This window comes from Nannospalax galili, unplaced genomic scaffold (assembly GCF_000622305.1).
Source record: "Nannospalax galili isolate Female #2095 unplaced genomic scaffold, S.galili_v1.0 scaffold304, whole genome shotgun sequence".
NCBI lineage: Eukaryota > Metazoa > Chordata > Mammalia > Rodentia > Spalacidae > Nannospalax > Nannospalax galili.
In genome coordinates this window covers 3282310-3307581 of record NW_008352325.1, presented here as the reverse complement: position 1 = coordinate 3307581, position 25272 = coordinate 3282310, and the positions used below count along the sequence as shown (strand labels likewise).

At 39.2% G+C, this 25272-nt stretch overlaps 1 protein-coding gene across 1 annotated transcript in view; it reads left to right on the top strand.

Moving 5' to 3' along the window:
• Nucleotides 1-25272, top strand: part of Abca13 (ATP binding cassette subfamily A member 13) — a 449044-nt gene that overhangs the window by 83706 nt on the left and 340066 nt on the right. Inside the window, exons 16-19 of the mRNA XM_017802262.2 lie at nucleotides 8319-8433; nucleotides 9762-14528; nucleotides 17620-19383; nucleotides 20473-20582. Of these exons, the coding sequence (XP_017657751.1) occupies nucleotides 8319-8433; nucleotides 9762-14528; nucleotides 17620-19383; nucleotides 20473-20582 (6756 nt within the window). The remainder of the gene's footprint in view (nucleotides 1-8318; nucleotides 8434-9761; nucleotides 14529-17619; nucleotides 19384-20472; nucleotides 20583-25272) is intronic.

Here is a 25272-nt window from a genome sequence, read left to right as displayed (position 1 = left end):
GTTGCAGTGTTAGGTCATTTATTTGGGCTCCTAATTTTTTAATGTAGGCACTTAGAGCTATAAATTTCCCTCTTAGGACTGCTTTTAATGTGTCCCAGAGGTTGTGTTGTGTTGTATTGTCCTATTCGTTGAATTCCAGGAATTCTTTTATTTCTTTCTTAATTTCTTCTTTGACCCACTCGTTTCACAGTGTGTTGTTCAATTGCCGTGAGTTCATGTAGTGACCAGAGCTTTGTCCAGTGTTGATTTTGAGCTTTATTGCTTTGTGGTCTGATAGAATTCCTGGAATTATTTCAATATTTTTGTATTTGTTGAGGTTTGTTTTGTGGCCAGTTCCAGGAATTCTTTTATTTCTTTCTTAATTTCTTCTTTGACCCACTCGTTTCACAGTGTGTTGTTCAATTGCCGTGAGTTCATGTAGTGACCAGAGCTTTGTCCAGTGTTGATTTTGAGCTTTATTGCTTTGTGGTCTGATAGAATTCCTGGAATTATTTCAATATTTTTGTATTTGTTGAGGTTTGTTTTGTGGCCAGTATGTGGTCAATTTTTGAGAAACTTCCATGATGTGCTGAGTAGAAAGTGTATTCTTTGGTGTTTGGGTGGAGTAATCAAAAGATACCTGTTAGGTCCATTTGATATATGGTATCATTTATTCAGACGTTTCTCTGTTTATTCTTTGTCCAATTGACCTGTCTAATGGAGACAGTGGGGTATTGAAGTCCCCTACGAATCTAGGTGCACCAGAATTTGATGCATACATGTAAAAGGTTATAGTATCTTCTTGGTTAATTGTTCCTTTGATCAGAATGAAGTGATCCTCCTTATCACTTCTGATTAGTTTTTCTTTGAAGTCTATTTTGTCAGATATTAGAATTGCAATCTCTGCTTGTTTCTTAGTGCTATTAGTTTGGAATATTCTTTTCCATCCTTTCACCATAAGATAGGGCCTGTCCTTGAAGGTGAGATGGGTAGGTGAGATGGGTTTCTTGCAGACAGCAAAGAGATGGATTTTGTGTCTTAAGCCACTTACCCTGTGTCTTTTGACAGGGGTGTTTAGTCCATTGATATTTAAGGTTATTATTGAAAGGTGTGTATTGGTTGCCATCATTTTGATTGCTGTTTGTGTTCTCCATGTAATTTTGTGTTACCTAGATTATATCTTTATTTTCTTTTGTTGCCCCAAAGTATAGTTGTTTCTCTCTCTGCTCTCTGTATTGCTTCAAGTATTTGTTGAAGGGCTGGTTTTGTGGACATGTATTCTTTCATACTATTTGTGCCATGGATGATTTTTCTTCCCCCCTCAACTATAATAGAGATTTTTGCTCAGTATAGTGTGCTGGGCTGGCATCTATTGTCATGTAGAACTGGAAATACCTTGGTCCAGGCTCTTCTGGCTTTCATAGTTTGCATTGATAAGTCAGCTGTAATTCTGATGGGCTTTCCTTTGTGTGTGACTTCTTGTTTTTCTTTTGCTGCTTTCAGTATTCTCTCTTTGTTCTGTACATTTAGTGTTTTTACTATGATATGTTGTGGGGGAGTTTCTTTTCTGATCCTGTCTATTTGGTCTTCTATGTGCTTCCTGTATTTGTATGGGGGTGTCTTGCCTTGATTTTTGGGAAATTCTCTTCTACAGTCCTGTTTAAGATCTGGTCAACACCATTAACCTGAAATTCTTCTCCTTCCTCTATTCCTATGATCCGTAGATTTGGTCTTTTCATGGTGTCCCACATCTCTTGAATATCCCATTCCTGTGTTTTTTTAAATTTTCCATACTCTTTGGTTGAGTGGGTCCAATTTTTCCACTTTATCCTCCAGTGTTGATATTCTGTTTTCCATTTCATTCATTCTAGAGGTGAGGCTTTCCCCTGTTTCAAGTTGGCTTATTGAGTTTTGCACTTCCTTCTTCATTTCTGCCTGAGTTTTCTTCAAAGTTTCTGTCTTTTTTTGTGAATTCATTCAGCAGTTTATCCCTATCTTCTGTTATCTCTTTGATTTGTTTGTTCCGGTGTTCTTTAAATTCATTGAATTCCTTGATCATGTTTATGACTGTTCTTTTAAATTCAGTGTCCTGCATTATCTCTAGGGAGTTCTCCTTGTAGAAATCTTCCACAGGATTGGTGGGCTTTGCTGGGGACATAGTGTTTGGGCTTTCCATTTTATTATTCTTTCGTTGTGGTTTTGGTATGTGAATTTCTTTTGTTGTTTATGATTCTGATATGAGAATTAAGTTGAAGTATGCTTCTGTTTGTATTATCCAGGCGCCTAGATTATCCTTTCTTTGTTGGTTATGTAAAGCTGGTTGGTACAGGGTTTAGGTTCTCTCAGGTTTATTTTGGAGGGAACTGATGGCTTCAGATCAGCTATTCAGGGGTACCCACAGAAGCCCAATTCAGGTTCCAGTCAGGCATACTCAGGCTTCCTTCACCAGGTGGAGGCAAAATCCAGGCTCTCTCAGGCAGTCCTGTGCGTTGTCAACCCTATGCCAGAGGGAGGCCAAAGGGGGCGCCAGAACTCTGCACTCTCTGGAGGTCTGCTGTGATCCCAGCCTTAGCCTACCAAAGCCAGATCTACCCTGGGGCCTTGGGCGGGTCCTCACAAAATCTCAGGTAGGGGGATGGTATGGCACAATTAGGGGAAGCTCACCACCAGGTAGAAGCAGGATCTGGGGGCTCTCAGGCTGTCCCCTAGGTTCTCAGGCCCTCTGGTAGTTGGAGGCCAGAGGGAGGCCAGAACCCAGCACTCTCTGGTGGTCTGCTGAGCTCTGAGCAGCTACCAGGGTTTTCTAAGTCAAGCAATTTGACTACTTTTCTTGGATTCTGTACTGTCTACCTGGAGTCCAGAGTCAAACTTCACAGATAAAGGCTCAAGGTCACAGACTGTCCCCACTTTAGATGCCATTCCTAAGTCCAATCTTCTCCTTTGACTTCTGGCCAATGGATTATTTAAAAAATATATAATATTTGTATTAATTCATTAATATCTTTATACATGCATACAATGGATTTTGATCATATTCACCCCCAACTTCATGTCCTTTTTTGAAAAAAAATTCTATTTATTATTTTTATTTTATGTGTATGAGTTTATTGCCTGCATATGTGTAAGTGCTAGGAAGCAGGACCAGACAGCAAATCTCTGTGTCTACGTCTATGTCTATGTCTATATCTGTCTATGTCTATCTCTATATCATCTATCTATCTATCTATCTATCTATCTATCTATCATCTATCTATGTATATATCTTTGTATCTATCTACTGTATTACTTAAGTTAGTAGATTATCACTTTATCTTTCCATTCTATCTATCTATCTATCTATCTATCATCTATCTATCATCATCTATCCATCCATCTATCATCTACCATCTATCTATCATCTATCTATCTATATCTATCATCTATTTATCTATCTATGTATCTATCATCTATCTTATATCATCTATCTATCTATCTATCATCTATCATAATCATCATCATCTATCATATTTATCATCTATCTATCTATCATCTATCATCATCTATCATATCTATTATCTATCTATCATCTATCTATCTATCCATCCATCATCTACCATCTACCATCTATCTATCATCTATCTATCTATCATCTACTATCTATCTATCTATCTATCTATCTATCTATCTATCTATCTATCTATCTATCTATCTAAACCTTCTTCCCCCAAACACCCTCTGTTTTGAAGCCAGACTAGCCAGTGTAGTGAAATGCCCATTTGTGACTCTCTACACTCTTATGGGACAGTTGTAGGTTTCCATCTCTCCTGGCTCTCCTGTGTGTCCTGATACTGTTATACCTCACTGGAGTTGTTAGCATCTCCTTACAATTCCTGCATCTTGGAATTGGGCCTTTTAATGGAATTTATCATTTATTCTCTGGTTTTCTTTCTTTCAAATTGCTGCCTTTAGAGGTCTTTGTAGAGTACCTATCTCACTGTGAACCTGCATCCCACAGGACAGACAGATCTTCCCGGTCACACTGTGAAAACTGAACTTTGTCCATGTGTGGTATTGTTGGCAGTGTCCTCCTAGGCTGGTTGGTTATCCTCTACCTTAGCTTTTTCCTTTACCATTTTTCCTTCCTTTCCATCACTGATTCTTGTCCATAGTCTTTATTCCTGTGTTTCTGCTAGCAAACCATTTATATTAAGATTCCCAATCCTTTTTATGGAATTTTTTCCTTCTTATGGGTAATGTCAAGATTCATTTCTTAGTTCCAGTATCCTGAAATTTCTCAAATATTTAAGTAAGCATGAACTTAAAAGATGCATTATGCTGCATACTCCCTGTTTTTTTCTACTTGATAATAAACACATCAGAAAATATTCTTACATTATTTCTTTCTCAGCTTTAAACCCACCTTTTTCTTTACTTTTTAGAACTTCTGTTAGCCATTAGTTTTACCTCTTACATAATTAATTTTTTAATCTTTTAGAACAATTTTCTAGAACTTTTCTCAATTTTATTTAAAACACGTTTACTTTAAAATTTGTTATTTATTAATTTCTGAGAACCTATCCAGGTTCTGCAGATAGTCGTAGCTTTCAGTTCTTAGTGCATCTACTCTGTCACCATGAGATAGTCCTTTATTTTATAATGTGAATACACATTTTATATTATGGTTGGAGTCTCCTTTTCTCCTTTTCTCCTTTTCTCCCTGTACTGGTTATCTCTTTTATATGGAAAATGTCTTTAGTCCATTCCTATGCAAGAATGAGGCACTAACTAGCTCAAGGGAAGTTTTATGTGGAAGGGGTGCTTGTCACCTGCTGGGATCCCCCTCTAGGGTGACCAGACGGTAAGCCAGCCTCATTGGGCTCCACTTAGGGTGACCAGGTAGTAAATCAGTATTTCTAGGCTCCATTATAGGGTGGCCAGGAAGTAATCCAGCCTCACTGGGTTTACCTAGGGTGACCAAACAGTGAACCAGCCTTCCCCACAGGGGACTTCACCTCTTTCTAAAACATTATTATTATTATTATTATTATTATTATTATTATTATTTTAATTTTATGTGTATGAGTGCATTGCCTGCATGTGGGTAAGTGTACCCATATCATGCAATGCCCATGGAGGTCAGAAGAGGGCATCAAGTCCCATGGAATTAGAGTGATGGATGGTTATTAGCTACCATGTGGGTATTAGGAATTGAACCAAGTCCTCTGCAAGAGCAGCCAGTGCTCTTAGCTGCTGAGCCATCTTTCCAGCCCTGACCTTAATCTCTTGATATGGATGTATATCTCTTCTGAGATAAATCAGTTAAATCAAAATGTGGTATCTGCACCACCAACCACCACCTCCACTACTGCCAGAAGCAACTGGCATCTTATGAGGAAATGCAGATCATGGTCCTACCTCAGACCTACAGAATTAGTCAAAATGTGCATTTTAAGATGTCCAGGAAATTTGTAAGCACACAAACATTTGAAAACTACCAAATAGCAACACAAATAACAGCAAAGCATTCCACGGCTATTGTTTATCTTTAGGGTACTTGTTACTTAGTTCTTCTTCCTCCTTTAAACAGGTAACAAAACCAAATAGCACATAGGTGAGAATGTCGTACAATGGAGATGTGATGTGGTCTAGTGAATAGATTTGACTACAGTGCTATTATATTTTTAGAGTATAGTTTTATCTAGCATGGGCAGAGTTTGGTACTATAGTATGGTTTTAGAAGAAGACGGACTTGGGATGAAATATTTCATCTGACAGATTTGAGTCAGCCAGGTTATCACTTTTATCCTTGATGTATACAGTATATCTGTATTTTACGTGGTTTTTAAGATTATATAAGCTAATAACACACATATTGCCTAGCAGAAATTGAATGCATATGCAATACATCCTAATTTTTTTTCCTTCCCCCAGTGAAATAAACATCAGAATTGAAATGCCTCACAAACAACTGCAAAGGAATTTACTACAAAGGATTTTATCTTCTTCTTTTGCGTATTCTGTTTTCTGATAGCATTAACCTTTTTCTTATGCAATGTTACTCACATGCCTCTGATTTAATTTTCTGGATTCTTTTCTCCATAGACATCAGGAAATTTTACACTACCCAGTTATTTCAGTAAAGACTTGGTAAAGCATAATGGGTGTAAGTCCAGTGTGATTTTACTTATGAAACAGATACTAAAGAGGTGAAATTACTTGCATCAATTAGAAAGATTTTTGTCTTAAGAACCCATAACAAAATACAGCATACTTAAGATATATAATTTGATAATATTGATGTATATAACTATGAAATCACAATTGAGAGAGGGGAGCATCTCCATCACTCCCTAATTTCATCTTGGTTTCTTTTTGAGTCATTAGTAATCTACAAGTGCATGATTTAGCTTTCAAACACTTGGAATTTTCCAATTGGGTTTGTCACTTATTTCTAATATAATTCTATTTTAGTCAGTGAACTGCTGACTGTGTCAGTATAGTCTTGTTAACATATTGAGATTTGCTTTATGATTTAGAGAATAGAGTTCTTCATAAATGTCACGTGTGCTCTTAAAGAAGATACCATATTGAAGAGCGGCACAGATTGTGAACATCAGGCAGTTCACATTGCTGACAGTATTGTAAAAATCTTCTGTATCTTTGGTGATATTTTATCTCAATGTATATGACATTTCAAACTAAAACATGATTTGTCCGTTTCTCCTTGCACTTCATTAGTGTTTGTTTCATGTGCTTTGGAATTCTGCTATACTGTACATGTGTTTAGAATCCTCATGCCTTCCTGATTAGTTGGTGCCTTTATCATAATGAAATGATAATATTGTCACATGACCTCTACTTTGTTTGATAACTTTATTTTGATTAATAAACATTGGGAGCTGTATAGCTTTTCTTTCCTTTTTATTTTTGTCTTCATATTTTAAGTGTATTATATGAAGCATATGCTAGGTCTTATATCCAATCTGACAAGTTTTGCCTGTCAAATGAATTGTGTAAACAACAGAGCAGAAATTGAATAACAGAAACCACTTCGTGAATTTCACGTTCTTCTCGGCTTGCTGCACCGTCTCTGTCAGTTTTGACTAATTGTTTTGTTCTTCACGTTTCCGTCTTTCTATGTCTGGAAATTTTTGGTTAGATGCCAAATGCTATAAACTTGATTCTTATGTTGTGATTCTTATTTTTGTATTCTTATAGTTATTTCTGAAACAAATTACTCTGTATTGCTAGTTCTTTAAGGTCTTTTCAGCTCCCTGCCATCTCAACGCAGGAGCTCGCCACTGGGCCTTGTGCATGTCACATGCTCTCCAACTAAGCCACACTCCTAGCACTGGAATTATTTTAAAGCATGTATGTCCAGCCTGTGACCAGTGGGCTGCATGAATCTCAGGATAGCTATGAATGTAGTATGATATATTTGGAGATGGTAATACTATAATCTAAGATCAAGAGGCTGGACACCTCTGCTTTAAAAATTATTTATTTAATTTTATGTGTATGAGTGTTTTCCCCGCATGTATGCAAGTGTACCACATGCATGCAATACCTGAAGAGGCCCAAAGAAAGTGCTGAATCCTCTGGAACTGAAGTTATGTATGGTTGTTAGCCACCACGTGAGTGCTGGGAAACAAACTCGGGTCCTCTGCTAGAGCAGCCAGTGCTCTTAACTGTTGAGTCATCTCTCCAGCCCCTGGGCACTCTTCTTCAAAGATTTGTTATTCAGTACTGGCAAAATGCTGGTTGGCTTTGGAGATTAGCTATTAATGGTGAGAATCTTTTATCTTGCTCTACTCGATAACTGATGGATTATAAATTATTTCAATATGACTGTAAGCAATAGAGTATATTCCTGTTATCTTGTGATCACTGCACACTTATCTTTAATGTTCTGTGGTGAAGCTTCCTAATTTCAAGCAGTTCCTCATGTGTAAGATTTGGTCTCAGATGTGTACTAGAAGGAAGGATGTGCTGATACTCTTGCTCCATGGAGTCCTCCCTGGTGTCCTTTCTGTCAGACCCTAAGCTTCATCCTGACTCAGCATGTCCACTGAGCTCTAAGCTACCTCATCCTGTGCTGGGTCCTAGAGTCTGTCTTAAGCAGCAAGTGGGGATAATTGTAGGTCTTGCCTTTCTTGCCCTCTGTCTTCCATGAACCTGTGTTTTGCATTGTTCAGTGGCTATTAGTGCTTCACCATGATTGGAAGCGGCTATCAGATGGAGAATTTATAAACCTCCGTTAGTATGTGTTTCAAACGTGTTAGGTGATCCGCTATGATATCTGCTTGAATAGACTCATCTATCATGTAAATCCAGCTTGTTAATAGTCTGTTTCTTTTCAGCTTTCTCTGAGGACTCTCCTTGTTATGCAGAAAACCTGGATTGGAAAGTTATCATTCATAACTATTTTGTATTTTTCAATAACTTAATGAAGTTTCCAATAACTTCTATCACCAGGTAAGTTATAAGATTTAAATTTCAGGTATTAATTTAAATATCATCTGTAGATAAGAAAACTTTAATTGGGGCTGGAGAGATGACTCAGTGGTTAACAGCACTGACTGCTCTTGCAGAAGACCTGGGTTTATATCCAGCACCCACATGGCAGCTAACAACTGTCTGTAACTCCAGTTCCAGGGGATCCAGTGCCCTATTCTGTCCTCTCCAGGCACCGAATGATATGGGTGCACTTACACGCATGCAGGCAACATACTCATGCGCATAAAATAAAAATAAATAAAACTTAATCGTGGGCTGGAGAGATGACTCAGTGGTTAGTAGCACTGACTGCTCTTGCAGAAGACCTGGGTTCAGTTCCCAGCACCCAAAATGCAACTAACAATTGCCCATTACTCCAGTTCCAGGGATATCCAACACCCTCTTCTGATCTCTGAGGGCATTGCATGACACGGGTGCACTTACATACACACAGAAAATACACTCATACACATAAAATAAAAATAATAAATTAAGAAGGAAAACTTTAATCATAAGATGTATATATTCTTTAATATCTATGAGCTTGATTCAAACAGTTTGATATCACATATGCAATAACCATTTATTTATGAAACCTAAGACCATTAACAGAAATAAAACAAATGCAAAATCCTCCACATACATAGGAAACTCCTCACCTCACATAAAGGAGTCCTGGAATTGCCTTCTTGCGGGGCAGGGGGCAAAGAATTTTCTTAAACCACCCAGGTAGGATTTCTGATAAATGCCACTTCTTGAGCTATCTCTATAGCCCAAGATATTTTGAGATGAAATATAGAAATGAGTTTGTCTGGGACTGAAGAGATAACTCTGCTGTTAAGACCACCGACTGCTCTTTCAGAGGACCCCGGGTTCCGTTCCCAGCACCCACATGTCTGCTAACAACTGTCCTTATGCCAGTTCCAGGGAATCCCATTCCCCCTTCTGACCTATGTGGGTATTGCATGACATGGGTGCACTCACATATATGCAGGCAATACACTCATATACATAAAATAAAAATCAATGAAATATAAAAAGAAATGGATTTGTCTGGCATAAACAGCATACTTACATTTAACGACCATACATATTAATTTACAGGGGAGCATAACTGAAAATACATCCTTTTTTATTGTACAAAACACATTTAAAGCTAAATAAGCTCAATCAATGCTCCTATTAGTTTAACATCAAGTAAGAAATGTATTGTCTCATACATGTTTAATTTTGGTTACTCCGTAGAAGTTTGATATGTTGAATTAATTTTTATTTCTGATAGTAAAACAATTCTATTTATATTGTAGGGCCTTAAACCTCACAAAGCACCTTTTAGTGCTAGAAAATAAGCTGCACACCGCTGAGGAGGGACAGACAAACACTCTCTTTTCATTTGTGGAAGTCTTGGAGGAATTATTAGTGGGCAGTCTTTCTGACTCGTCTGGTGTTCCTGAATCCCGTAACCTCTCTTTTTTCACTCAGCGTGTTCTGACTGGAAGTGTTCTGTGGATAAACCATTTAAAAAGTTTAGCAAGTGACCTGCAGGATGCTGATGCTCAGAAACTTTTGGAATTTGGCAAACTGGTTATTGAAAAAATGAAAACTCTTCAAAATCACTGGATGAGGAGGGAAGCCAAAAATATTTTGAGATTCGTAGAATCAAAACCTCTTGAAATGAATCCAGAACGTCTACAATTCTGGTTCTATGGCTTTTCCAAAGAAGAAAGAGCTAAATTAGAAAACTCATCTATACTGTTAAATTTTTCTGTTCCAGAAAATGAGAAGATTCTTAGCAAAAGTTTTAACTCCTCCCACTTGCTCCATTTTGACTGGCCTAAATCTCCAGCCATGAACATAGACTTTATACATTTAAGCAAAATGATAATAAACAGTCTCTATGAATTTCACTTTCTGACACAGGAGCAAGTCTCTGTTGCTCTGGACACAGTACATGCTATACAGAATGCATCTGATCTTTTTTTGGCTCTTTCTGAACCTCAAGCTCACGAAGTTGCTACCATTTTGACTCATATATACCTAAACATCTTCAAAGACAAAGATGTGGCCTCACTTCTGAGGATCTATTCTTCATTTCACCAACATATTAATAAATTCTTGAACGTTCACAATAGAGACTCTCTGATAATTTACCTTAACCAAATCTCTAGAAGCATTTTGGACATCATAAAGCAGTTTAGTTTCCAAAACATCAGTAAAGCTCTGTCTCTTATATCTGAGACAGCAGAGGTTCTCCAGGGAATATCTGAAGCATCTTGTTGTCGGCAGTTGCTTTCAATGTTTAACTTTTTAGAGCTCCAAGCCGAGTCTCTGCTGTCTACAAAGGGCCAGACGTCGGGAGTGATCCTCTCCACTCTGACAGGCCTTAAGCGGCTGCTTTCGGTAGATGAAGGCTTCCGTGTTTCTTTGCTTCAGTTTGTGAATCAGCTCTCCAATGGTTCAGCAGAAGTCCTGTTAGTCAGCGAATGCTTCATTCTGGATAATGAAACAATTTCTTCTGTGAATTATTCAGGAGGTGAGGGGTCCTCACTGCCTCTTCTGTGGACACGAGGTTTTTCAAACCTCTCGGCAAATGGCAGCGTGTTCAGTGACTTCACGGCTGTTCACTGCACCCTTTCATGGCTTCAGATGTGGACTGAGATCTGCGGAAGCATTGCTCAGATGTTTAAACTTGACCCGAACATGTTTACTCCCATGCATGTTGGTCTCACTCAGCTTTTAGATGAACTGGAAAACGATGTGGAAGTTTCTAAAAACTGTCAAGGAGTATTTCCCACCCACCGTGCTGCTAGACTCATGTTAAGTTTGTTTGAAAATACAACTCAGGAGAATGGCTTTCATGACTGGGCTGCTCTCCTGGATCTCAAGAATCTTTGGGTAGCATTAGGTAACGAATTAGCTATGGTAGGACTGCTTAATCTGGACCAAGCAGAGAAATCGTTTTTCACCATGGAAACCTCCCTGTGCCAGCTGAAGACATTTTCTTTGAACACAAACATAAGCAGTGAGATTTTACATTCTCTGCTTGATGTTTTCATTGCGTTAAGCAAAGCCACGGACTCTGTGGATAGAAGAGGAGATCTGATAGATGGCTTTCTTTCAAATTATCTCACAAACCATAGAGCAAATCCCGAAAGTATCATGGCTGAGCTGAGAGAAATAATATTATTTCTTAGAAATGTGTCACATGATCAGGCTTTGTTGTCATGCACTGGTGTCTTCCAGGATGTTACTGCATTGATTTTAGAAGATAGCTTGGTATATGTAAACAGTTCAAAGAGGATAGTACAAATCCTTGCCATGTTAAATTCCACATTTTCCTCTGAGAATGCAGTTAGCAGGCTGAAAGGATGCACCGCATGGATAGACATTGTAAACCGTCTATTTGGCATGTATAACTCAAGTTTCTCACAAAGCCATCTTCACCATTCTTTTGGAAGTTTCAAGAATGTGGAGAACAAAATGAACTCTGCCTTGAACATTTTAACTTGGGTGCTAAATAAGAAGAAACCTGTTTGTTCCTTGAATGAGTCAGATGTAAATTGTGTAAATATTTACTTGAAAGACATAGCTGACTTTCTAAATATTATATTTACTACAGGGTTGGAAAAAGAGAGGATACCAAAATTTGAGATTTTATTAGCTCTTTTAAATGATTCCACAAAGCAAGTAAGGATGACTGTCACCAACTTAACAAGAGATTTTGAGTTTGCCTCCCAATCCAACTGGAAGCATCTTAGTGAATTACTTCTAAGACCCATAGAAGTGACAGCTGAAATTCCTGACCAGTTTCAAAATATTTGGCTGCACGTAATAGCACTTGGGAAGGAAATGCAGAAACTTCTAAGAGATGTGTTCCCTCATATCCTGCGAAATGAATCCTCTTCTAACACTAAAACAACTTTCAGTGTATTTTCTACCAGTCTAAAGGAAAAAGATATAAGCAGTTTAAGCAGGTCAATTTACCACTTAGCTAATTACCTTGCTCTCAGCTTATCTCACAATCTTCACAACTCATCAGAAGTAGATCCACATGAAATACTGAAAGCTCTGGGTCTTAGTATTCAGGTGATGAGGGATGTGTTCAACTCCTTAATGCCGGCTGTTCATTTCGATATTCCACACAATTCAGGCTATGCTCAAGTTTTAAAGAAAGTAGCATCTCTCATGCATTCTCTCAGGAAGGCAGACATAGAACTCTTAGTAAACCAGCTTGAACAAATTAGTGAAAGTCTACTGGATTTCTCTAAGAATCTCAGCAGATCAGGCATTGACAATTTAGGGGTCAATACTCTTGCTGATTTGGTGGAAAAATTTGTAGATAGCTCACATTCCTGGAGTGTTAGTCATCTGCTGCGCCTCTCGCGCCTGCTTCCTAAAGAAGTCGTGAACTCTGTGGTGGATGCGTACTATGCTCTTCCTCACGTGGTGGGGCTCCTGCGGAGAGTCAAGGATAAGAACATCACAGAAGGTCTCAGGGATGTCTATAACTTCACGCTTCTTCACAACATAAGCATTTTCAATATCACCAAGGAAGAATTTGCTATTGTGATAAAAACTCTTCTGGATATCGTTGAGTTAATATCAAGCCAACCGACTGTTGTTTCAGAGGCCTTAACATGCCTTCCTGTGGTTTGGTGCTGGAACCACACAACGTCCAGCTTTGTGCAGAACTCCAGCGTAGAAGGCTGCGATATCCATAGATTCACGTCTTCTTCATTTTATCAAGCCATTGCCTGGATACTTGACCTTCTCCACCTGCATCTCCCTGATGAAGACTCACAATGTTTAAATGAAAACTCACATGTGGAAATAAACAGGAAAATAGCCTGTGTGATCCATGATTTATTGGACTGGAATTCAGCTCTTTCAGAGGTGTTTGAGATGTTCTATACTAAAACCTTATTTGTGAAAACTGTCCGGGAATTTTGGCTTAAGGCATTACCCTTTATAGAACCTTCTGGAAATCAAAGTAATGGAAGCCTCTCGGAACTTTGCCCTGCTGGCACTATAAAGCAAGTAACATTTCAAATCATAGAAAAGCTAAAAAATGTCAATTTTACAGAATTTATACTGGGTGAAAACATTTTGGACAAAATAGATAGTTTAATCAAGATTCTTAATATTACTGAAGTCATAGAAACATCCACACAAAGCAGTATTTCCTTAAGTTTGGAAAGGTTATTAAAATTGATTTCTAGTGCTTGGAGTCTAAAAAATAGTGCTCACTACTCACTTTCTCCATTTATGGTATTTCTGAATACAAATCTTACAGAAAGTAGTTTAGCATCATTATTGAGTTTAATTAAAAATAGCAAAGTGCCTTACAACTTTGAAGAATTACAGTTCAACTCTAAACAAACCCACAAAAACTCATCCAATGACTTGAGTATGGGACAACTGCTTTCTAAAATTAATAAAAAGATCCAAGGTATGGCTCTTCAAAACACAACTTTGCAACTTTCTCACTTTCTAGAAATCTTGGATTCATCATTACTGAAGGCACTGAAAGTTATAGAAACTTTTCTGTTAGTCACAAAATATTGGCTTCATGAATACGCGAATGAAGATTACTTCAGGTTGATACAAAGATTATTCATTGCCAAGGCCAATGAGAGCTCAACTGATGAAACTGTGTTTACTGAGGATCTTACTATCTATTTGGACTATCTCAAAAACATTTCTAGAAAAGACGATTTGGATATTTCCTTTCTCACCTATCTGCTGAATCAAGAACAGCTAACAAACTTCTCAGCTGTTCAGTTGTTTCTTGAAAGCATGATGGTGAATCCGATCAATATCGTTTCTGGGGTTTCCGAAGAATCAACTCCAAATTTAAGTGGTGCTGACCTTCAGACACCGAATTTCATTAATCTCACATTGAGTCACATGCAGTCAGAGAACAGTGAGGAAACAACTCTTCCCTTGGCAAGCACAGAGAATCTCATGAAATGGCTTTTGGAGACATACTCCTCTCTTTTCCTAAAGAAAACGTCTGAAAATAAAATATCACTTCTACTGAAAGACTTCCACAGAGACGTCAGTGCAGAGATGAGGTGAGTGTACCTTTGCCTCCCACAGGGCAGCCCTGCTGGTGTGTCTCAGTCAATTTTCTGAAGTAGAGAAAGGCCAATAACAGAACCTCTACCTAAGTTCTGAATGCTCTTCCAAGTGAGCTTGTCTCCGTCAGATGACTATATCAAGGTAAAATAATCTCACCATCTGACCAGTAAGTATTTAAACCTAGCTTTTATTAATTAATCATATATTATTTTTCCAATTCTGATTATACAATTAAGAAATTATTTCTTATGGGAAACAGAAAGATTAGCTTTTAATGGATTTACATGTACATACAGGATGATAATTATCTCAGTTGCAGTATTACTCATCCAATCACAACATAGGATTAAATATTTCTAGTTAATCTACTGTTAGGGTTGTATTTGGAATCAATAAAATAGTCATGCTGTTTTTATTCATAATCTTCTAAAATCTCTTTGAAGGTTACTAGTGAAAGTGCTAGAGAAAAATGCTCACTTATTCTATGTGGGAGTCTACAGGAAACCAGCCATATGCCAAACATGTAGCTAAAGAAGTTGGCTCATGTAACTTTAGAGGTCAGATAAGTGAATCCAAATTCAGTTGGGCAGGGTGCAGGAAGGGAAGATTGCATCAGCCCCAAGACCATTGTGGTGAGCTAAAGTTTGTGGTCCAAACCAAGGGGATCCACAGGGAAGGAGCAGTTGCTTACCCAGCTGCTGTTGGCATCTCCAAGTCAAGGGGTTGCTCAGAAACTGCTATACAACCTTCCGGTTGTGGCAGGCCCATTTAGGACAGTTTGCATTCTCAATAACTTGAAGTTAACTGATTTTTAGCCACTTCTACAATGTCCCTTCTTAGCAAGACTTTAGTTTTTGAAATCAGTACCTTATAGGAGGTACATTTATGTTATAAAATGGCCACTGCCTCCCATCTACCCTCCAGTGCCTTTGAGGAAATGTCTTTTGTAGTCCACCTAGCCCAAACATTTAGGATGAAGGGAGTGCTGGGACTATCAGTCATCCTTGAGAAGGTAACATGTCACAAAGCCATTACAGTGACCAAGCAATCCACCAATTTAAAAAAAATTTAGACCAAGGTATTTATTCTGTCTTTCCTATAAAAACTATACTACAAAGTAAATAAAATACTGATTGCAGAGTTACTTTCTTATAGAAATAGTTCACCTACAAATTAAGAAACTCCTAATAGGCCTGGGGATGTAGTCTGGAGGTAGAGAACTAGTAGAAAGCTAGTAGGACAAGGCCTGGTGTTTAGCCTCTAGCTAGGGATAAAGCCAAAAGAAAAGAAACAACAACCAACTACTGAATCAATGAATCTACATATTGATCACCAAAAATTGCCTATGACAAAAGAGAGAAAATTGGACATTCTGTGTTTCCAGATAGAACATATAATTACCCAAGAAATAGCTTTTATTAAAAAGTAAAATAAAACAAAAAACATTTAGGATAAGGTAAAAATAGCCTTTCCACTTTCCAAGACACGATTCTGTCAGGAATCACCATGTAGGGAGACTGGTTTTATGCTATTTCTTGACCCAAGCAAAGGCTACCCATTTTAGAATTTTTTTCTTTTACCCTTGTACTCCTACAAGGGTACTCCTACAAAGGTAGGAGTTTCTGAAACTTAAATACCCAGAAATAGAGTTCTAGTGCAGAATATAGGGTGTGTGTAACCTCATCTAAACATTTTGAAGGGGAGTGCCTTAATTTGCACTCCCATTTGAGTGTGAGAGTTCCTGTAGCTCCACATCCTTTTGTTTGTTTGTTTTGTTTTGTGTTTTCTTGACAGTGTCTCCCTAGCCCCAGCCCACCTGTAACTCACTATGTAGATCTCTGTGAGATCTACCTGCCTCTGCCTTCCAAGTGCGAGGATTAAAGGCATGTGCTGCCACATTGGGCTGCATCCGTTTTGGATGGTGTTGCATTTACTCCTTTCTGTGACCCTGATGAGATGATGGCAGAATTCCATTATGGTTGTAATTTTCATTTCCTTAAGGTTGAAAACTGGAAAACACATTAATTGGCCCATTGAGATTTTTCTTTTTTGAGAACGGCCTTTTTTTTCTTCTTTAAGTTGATTTTTAGGTTTTGTGTTTTTTTCCCATTTGTATTTGATAATTGTTAATAGTTATTTTTATATTCTTTTCAATTTATTTTTATTTTTTGTGTATGAGTGTTTTGCCCACATAAGTGTGCCCATGTCATTCAATGTCCACGGAGGCCAGAAGTGGGCATCAGATCCCACTGGAACTGGAGTTACAGACAATTGCTAGCCACCATGAGTTCTGGGGACTGAACCAGGGGCCTCTGCAAGAGAAGTCAGTGCCGTTAAGTGCTGAACCATCACTCCAGCCCCTATTTTTGATATTCTTGATAGTACTTATTTATCAGTTAAATGTGTTATACCTATGTCCTTTGATTGTCTAACTTGTTTCTTCCATTCCTTTATGGTATTTATTGTTGAAGAAGGTTCTAAATTTAATGTAGCCAATTTATCAATCTTTTCCTTTTATGTAAAGCTTAATAAATAATCTTTTAATAGAAGCAAAACATTACTATGCAGTCTTAAAAAAATCTCTTTTCTTGGTCCTGGAGAGATGGTTCAGTAGTTAAGAGCTCTGGCTGCTCTCACAGAGGACCTGGGTTCGATTCCCAGCACCCACATGGCAGTTAATAACTATCTGTAACTCCATTTCCAGGGAGATCTGATGCCACCTCTGACCTCTGTGGGCATTGCATGACAAGGGTGAACTTACATACATGCAGGCAATACACTCATACACATTAAAAACAATAAATAAAAAGTTAAAAACCCTTCTTTTCTAAAAGCAAGAGTGTGACTTTCTAGATTATTAAATTCAAAGAATTGTAATAGAATTGACTGTGAAATTCCTCTATGACTTCCTTATTTGGCAATGAAATGTGAGGCTTCACTTGGAATTATTTTAGAATCTCATATTTCACTCAATACCATTACCTTATGATTCCTTTTGTAAGACAACTTGTAATATCATTGCATTTTAATCTCTCTATTGCTAATGGTTTAGACATGAAATTAAAAAAAACTCTATATTTGCAGTTTTGTCCCCAAAGATAAAATTCTAGAAGTCCTGAAACTGGATCAGTTTCTTACCTGGATGAATGAAGACATACTGATGAGCATTTTCTCAAATTTCAAGACTCTGTATCATCTAATTAAGAACTCATTTACATCAGATAGCAGACAGCTCTATGCTGGGGACTCCACAATGAAAACTGAGACTGAAGAGAATTTGGACTTTTTTACAGTGGTGACTGAGTTTCTTTTCCAGGTTAATAATTCTGAAGACCTCTTCAAACTCAACCAAAATCTCAGGTCTGTTTTTCAGCTTGTAAGAGAAAGTTCCATAGCAATGTCAAATCTCATGGACATTCTTTTAAACTCTAGTAATCAGGACTTCCCTACTTCATGCCCTGCATTCCAAGATATTGCAGTTGCTAAGCTTACTGACTTGTTTTCATTTATTAATAGTTCATTCATTCTAAGAAACAGAAAAACACTAGAATTGACCATGAGGTTGTTTGGTGCCATTTCCAGAGTTGGTGAAGAAAGTCATACCCTGGAGCCTGTCTTAGAAATGTCTAGAACTCTGACCATGCTAGTGCATGGCAGTGCTGAACTGGGAGATCATGCTACATCAGTGGACTCCATGGTGAAACTTCTTAAGCTAGCCCAAAAAGTTTCAAGGAAGATGGTTATGATGTTTAGAACTCACTTCATCTCGAAGGACACTGTGACATTCTCTGACACTCTGCATTCCATCATGCAACAAAGTGTTCAGCATATTGTGAAAAAAAAAACTACTTTGAAAAAAGAAGACCCTTCCATATTTGAAAAGACAAAGGATTTGTTGATGCCGTTTCTTGACTTGACCTTTGGGATGATTGGAGTCACACCTAACATGTCCCAGGACTCTGATGTTTTCAATGCATCATCTAGCATACTCTCATTTGTGAACCAATCTGAAGACTTTTCTGTTACTTTAGAAGAAATGGCTGAATTTTTAATTTCTGTGAAAATCAATTTGAGAGATTTGGACCATCTTGTGGTGGTGATTAAAAATAAGACTCAACTTTTTTCTGTTGATTCAGTTAATGTAGGGGAAGATATTCTGGATTGCTTAGTTCCTATAAATAATATCACCAACCAGATAGACTTCCTGATGCTTAATCCAATTCTGACTACCAGTAGCTCTCAAGATCCAAGACCAGAAGGGATTAGTGAACTAATCCATTTTTTGGATGAAATATTGACAGAAAACAGCACAGAAAGAGAGACTTTCTTGAAAATGGTGATTGATCTTACCCTACAAGCTCTTTGGAATGGCTTAAAGGAGGATAACTGGGATGTATTTAATTTACTGTTGACATTTGCCCAGCATCCAAACGACCTTTTAAAAACCATAGAAACATTTATAGAGACCTCTAGTGGAATTCAAAGTGACCATGGAGGTGATGTAAGGAAAGATTTGTTTTTCAACATGTCTTTGATTCCGAATATCACTCGTCATCAGCTTGCAAAGACAATCCTGATTGGTCTCAGCAAAATAGTTCTCTCAAAGGAAGGGTTGCCCCCAAACAATGCTCAGTGGATACAGTTCTTACACACTTTGTTTCACCCCATTTTTGAGATTTTTCCTGATTCAACCGTTGGACAAGCTGCCATACCAGCCAAAGATGAGAGGACCAATGGAAAGAAAAACATTCCTCATGGCTTCAAACAAATGTCATACTTCCAGAAACACCTGATGGCATTGTTTGTATTGATTGAACATTGGAAGAAAGTCCTACTGGCAGAGCAAAGGTATTCAAACTCTTAATTTCCTTTATTCCTTACTTTATTCCTTCTTAGCAACCAAGAACTCAGGTCAAGTCAAGGTAAGGAGTTTTTCTCAACCCCTATCACACTGACTCAAGTCAATCATATCTTTGTTTCATTTGCCTCATTATTTGGCATCTAAATATGATTTGGATTCTTTCAAAAGTAAAGATCTTGTATTCTTCTCACTTGTTTCAAATGAATATGTACACAGCATTCGAGAGGATAGCTTTGTTCAGTGTATATACACGTGTCAAGGCATTCTTTGTGCCCCATAAATATGTATAATTGTTATATGTCAATCAAAAATAGACTAATGATGGGCTGGAGAGATTGGCATATAATAACTACCAATAGCCTCTCAAACACTGAAATTCCTTTCTTCTAGCTTTTTATGAGATTTATTGTTATTTTATTTACTTTTTAAATTTTTTGGGATTTTTTGAGACAGGGTTTCTCTGTAGCCATATCTAGCCTGGAACTTGCTATGTAGACCAATCTGTCCTTGATCTCACAGAGATCTGCATGCCTCTGCCTACTAAGTGAGTGCTGGTAATTAAAAGAGTGTGCCACCATGCCTGGAATCATTCTTAATTATATTCACCACACTATGCCATAGAATACCAACACTCTTTGCTCTTAACTATGGACCAACTTCTCCCCCACCTTCTTGATCCAACCTATAGAAGCCATCAGCCCACTTTCAACTCTGATGATATCAGCTTCTCTTAACCCCCACACCCTCCATCCACCTACACTGTTACAAAGGACAGGCTTCTTCCCTTCAATGGCTGTCATTCTGTTTTCAAACCTTAAATTATCCACTTTTGTATTTCAAGAGCAAAGAACAAGGAGATAAAGTGAATACTACACGTATTAGCAACAAAAGTCAATCTAAAATAGGAAACAAAACTTTCTGGAGGTCCAGCCTGTGCAAGCTGCACTTTTGTTTAAGTAAGCATGGTTGAATGGGAGGAAGGTTCTTATAGTGCAATATGGCTTGCCTCTCTACACTGCAGCTATGCGTGTGAGTTGCACATCCACCCTTGAACACCATTGTCTGTTTTCCCAAAGTGTTTTAGAGGCGTGTCAAGCTTTCCAGCAGCTGGAGAAGCCCTCGGAAGCCGTGGAGATGCTGCACAGAGTGGAGATGATGGCTCTGCGTGTGATCATCATCTTTGCAGGTGGGCTGCTTATGCAAGAAGTGCCTATAATTGCCCTGTGCCAGTTATCACAGCATGGCTGTCAGAGAGATGCATAGATGGGCTCTGAGTTTCTTTTAGAACAAAGCATTGTTTTCTTACTCTCATTATCAAGCTGAGAGAGGTCTGGCCTACCCTTCTCCAACCTCAATGAGCCCTGCTCCAGCCATGCTGGAGAGCCCTTCCCTACCCTGTGCTGGCCTTTCTGGTCCCTGCGTCTTTGCTCACAGAACATGCTTTCTCTGTCCACAATCTCCACTCCTGCTGTACTCTGGGACTGAGTGCTGGCAGCATCTCAAACAGGACTGCAGGCTCTCCTGTGCTTCAAGGGCCTTGAGGCGCTGTCTCCCCAAAGCAATACTTTATGCCCTTGTTTCTTCTATCTCTTTCTTTTTTCTGTTGGAGTCACTGTTTTTTTTTTTTTTTTTGGGTGTCTTTTTTTTTTTTTTTTTTTTTTTTTTTTTTGGTAGGCAGGACCCATGACATAACCATAACCATCCAACCATCCATTGTGTGCAGTGCCTGGATTGGAAATTGCAGCCTTTGGGTGCTGAGGGGTCTGTGTAGGGGCCTGAATTCCTGCATCCCTGGCACTCCCTGCTGACCTTTTCATTTTGGTACCGCCTTTCCCTCAGTAGTATATATCCTCAGTGAGAACAGCACCGATCTCTTATTAAATTACATATCTTCACAATACTCAACCACAGTGCCCAACAGAGTGTGATAGTATAAAGCCATATTAATGAAAATGAATCATAATTAATGAAGATATCCCTGCCAGGTTCATGATTACCATTTACTGTTGATGCTATTACAGAAGGATAGGACCATCAGCTGCCTGTAGAGTAACTAAATTATTTTAGGACTTTCTCTAATAGGTAAGCATGAGTTTGGAAGCACATCTGACATCACACTGCTGTTTAAGTAATTCCACATCACATGTGTAGCTGTCTTCCTATAGCCCAGTCCCCTAAACACACAGGCTTTGAGGGGGCTCTTGGGGCAGAAGCTGCTGAGTCAGCTGATGGCAGCTACTAGTGCTAGAAAGATGGATGAAGAAGAGGAGCTTGGAGGGGAAATGGGGAAGCATAGGGTAGGTTGACCGAGAAGAACAGTGAGGAGGACTGAGTGAGCTTTAACCCTTCCCCTGTGTAGCGCACCCCAAGGCTGACCCTGCAACCCTGACTCCATCTTCTTGTTCATTTGCTAGCACATGCTCACCCTCCTACCTTCTGTGATTTATTATTAGACTTACTAGGAGTTAGGCTGCTCGTCTATTATTATTACTGGGTTGGAGGTTGGTTCCTCTGGGAAGTTTCATTTGAACTATTTTATGTATGGTCAGGCAGCCTTGAGGCTGACATTCCTCCTCACTGTGTGTCCAATAACTGTCGTGTGCCAACTCTTTTGTTCTTGTATTTATTTTTGCTAAACACAAAGTGTTATATACCTCAGCATTCATCATGCCGGTCAGTAAAAGAGTCAAACACGTGGAGGCATACCTGGGTAAATTTGAATCAATTTTCTTTCTAATTCTTGAGTGTTTTTCTGGCATATGAAATTCAGCCATGTTTGAAGACATAATTATTTTGACATTTCACAGTTGGATAAAGTAATGGATTTTAAATGAATGGAACACTTATTGGTACCTGAATTTATATTAATTTTGCCATTCTGTATCACAGCTGCTAAATTAACATAACATACATGAAATGACATTAGAGAATTAATTTTTAGCTTTTGTGTTTCATTTCAAGGGAACTCAAGCATGGCCTTATATGAAGTTGCTGTTCGTCTTTCCTTGTTAAGTACACTGCATTCTGTTGAGTAGGAGCACAGCAGGAGAGCCAGAAAAGGGAGGAAGGCCATGAGGGACAATGTGAGGCAGAAGGGACCAAACAGGCAGGAGGGTCTTCTGTCACACACAACAAGTGGCCTCCGATGTTAATGCCATTATTGACAGCGAAGTAACTTTTGCTCTGTCCTGACACTGATTGCAGTATCTCCTTCTGGCTTTAATATGCCAACAATATTTGCATGAGAACCTGTTAGGTTCACAGGAAAAGTGAAACTTCAGTGAGATTCCACTTTAATGTTCTAGTGTCACAAACTGGTGGACTGAGGAACAGAGAGATGTGCCACTTTTTGAATAGAGAGTTCAAAGTCACGGCTGGAGAAATGGCTCTGTGCGTAAAGCATTGGCTATATAAACCTGAGAACCTGTTTTGGTCTTCAGCACCCATGTGAGATCTGGTTGTAATGGTGCATGCTTGCAATCTGAGTGTTAGGGAGGCACAGACAGGTGGATCCCCAGGGCTAGCTGGCCAGTCAGACTAGCCAATTAGTGAGCTCCAAGTTCAGTGAGAGACTCTGTCTCAAAAAAATGAGGTGGAGAAGGGATGAAGAACACAGCTACCATCACTTCTGCCTGCATGTGTACATGTATGAACAACCACATACAGAGAGAGAGAGAGAGAGAGAGAGAGAGAGAGAGAGAGAGCGCTATCAAAGCCAGAACCCCTCTCTAGTGGTGGAGATGGGGTGGAGGTCTTGGAAAAGCAGCATGGGGGTCCAGAGACAGCTGGCAGATATGGAAAGCCAGAGAAGGTATCTAAATGTCTTCAAGGCAGAAAAGACACGAGATAAGTGGAAGGCACTGGAACAAGGCTTTGAAGAAGCAAACTGAGGTAGAAGAAGAGGGTGCCTGGAAAGGTGGAGGACCCAGGTACAAGCTGAGTTGTTGTTGGTTGGATCCTTGTTGGATGTTCTTATGGTGATGCCTTGAGGCTGGGATGTACACTAGGAGTAGAAGAAGGCCAAGGGACCAGACAGCCTGGCACCTCTTCCCATAAGCACATCACCTGTGAGCTAACTATTTAGCAATGCCGGGTAAACCACCATGAGTCCACTTCCTCATTGCAAAAAGAGGTAGGGGTAGGAACTGAAGAACTTGGGGTGTAGCATGAAAAACCTCCAGGTAGATTTTTATAACCGACCCCTACCTTTTGAGCTCAAGGCATAAGGCAGACTGCAGAGATGAAATATGGACAGGACCTGCTAGGAGTCCGGCAATCTCTTGGGTGTGACCTGGTAGGGTGCTGGACGGAGGCCTAGAATCTCCAGCTATTGGAAGGCAGATGCAGAGGTTGGTTGGCTGAAAAGACTTGAGGCAGGGGAATGCCTTAGATACCTCCAGATGTGGCTTGTGAAGCATGGAGAACGGGAAAGCCCACAAAATATAATTCATACTTCCACATGAGAACTTCTGAGAATGAAAGAGGGAACTGTTTATAACCATGCCAGTGTAGTAGGTGAGAATCTGGATTGCTCTGGGCAAACCAGAGTGAATCGGTACTCTGCCCAGTGGATGTACAGGATGAAGGATCAGTGACTGGGTACCCCACCTAGAGGGGCAGTGCAGAAGGGGCCAGAGAATGAATGGGTACACTACCTACAAGGGCAGAGCAGGTTGGGGGGAATAGAAGATGGAAATTGATTTCTATACCAACAATTTAGTTCAGGAAGTCTTTTGGACTTAAAAGGCATAGCCTTAATGTATAAAGAGAATGTGGTATGTTTATACGATGGAGTAGCATTCAGTCTTTAAAAAGACAATGGTTTTCCTCCTTCTGCTTCCCTGGGCCTGCACAACCCACCAGCCTCTCTCCTGGGTAAGTCCATCACACCCTCCCCTCTGCACCTTGACTCCATTCACCTTCCCATCTCCCCCACCCATCTCTCCTCCTAGCCTGGGTACTGTCCCATTTCTTGTTTGGCACTCCAGATACCAGGGGAACTACCACTGCTTCCTGATCCTTTGCATCCAGACCAACCCAGTTCCTCCCTGCAGTCCCCAGGAGACCTTGGGGCCTCTTCCCCCCACCATCTCCCTTTGCATCTCTGGGTGGCATGGCCACCAGCTGCTCGAGACCAGCATCTTTCCTGGGCCCTGCTCCCAGGCCAATCCAGCTCCCAAATTCCTGAGGACAACATCTTTCCTGGAGGGATCCAGACCTTAGGAGAAAGCCTGAGAGCATCTAATCCTCATCTGACTTGGGTCTCTGTGGGAACTCCTGAAGACAAAAGCAATCTGGCTACTCCAATATAAAATCAAAAGAGAGAGTCAGAAGCTTAGAGGAACACGCTTTTCATGCCCAAAAAGTAAACCACAAAGGCACATAAAATTTATAAAAAGAAACAGACCTAAACTTGAAGGCTTGAGTCTCACACAAGAATCAGACACTACAAAAGAAATTCACATGTTAAAATCACAGAGAAAAAATAATAACATGAAAAACCAAAATAACATATCCCCACTAAACACCAATAGTTCTCTAGAGGAGTACAATAAGAACTCCCTAGAGATAATGCAGGGCATGGAACCCAAAAGAACACTTATAAACATGATAAAAGAATTCAGTGAATTTAAAAACCACAAACAAAGAAATCAAAGAACTGAAGGAAGATAGGGATAAACTTCTGAATGAATTCAGAAAAGAGCTAGAAATATTGAAGAATACTCAGGCTGAAATGAAGAAGGAAGGGAAACACTCAGTAAGCCAATTTGAAATGACAGGAGAAAGCCTCACCAATAGGATGAATGAAATGGAAAACAGAATATCAAGACTGGAAGATAAAGTGGATGAACTAGACCACTCAAAAAAGATTATGG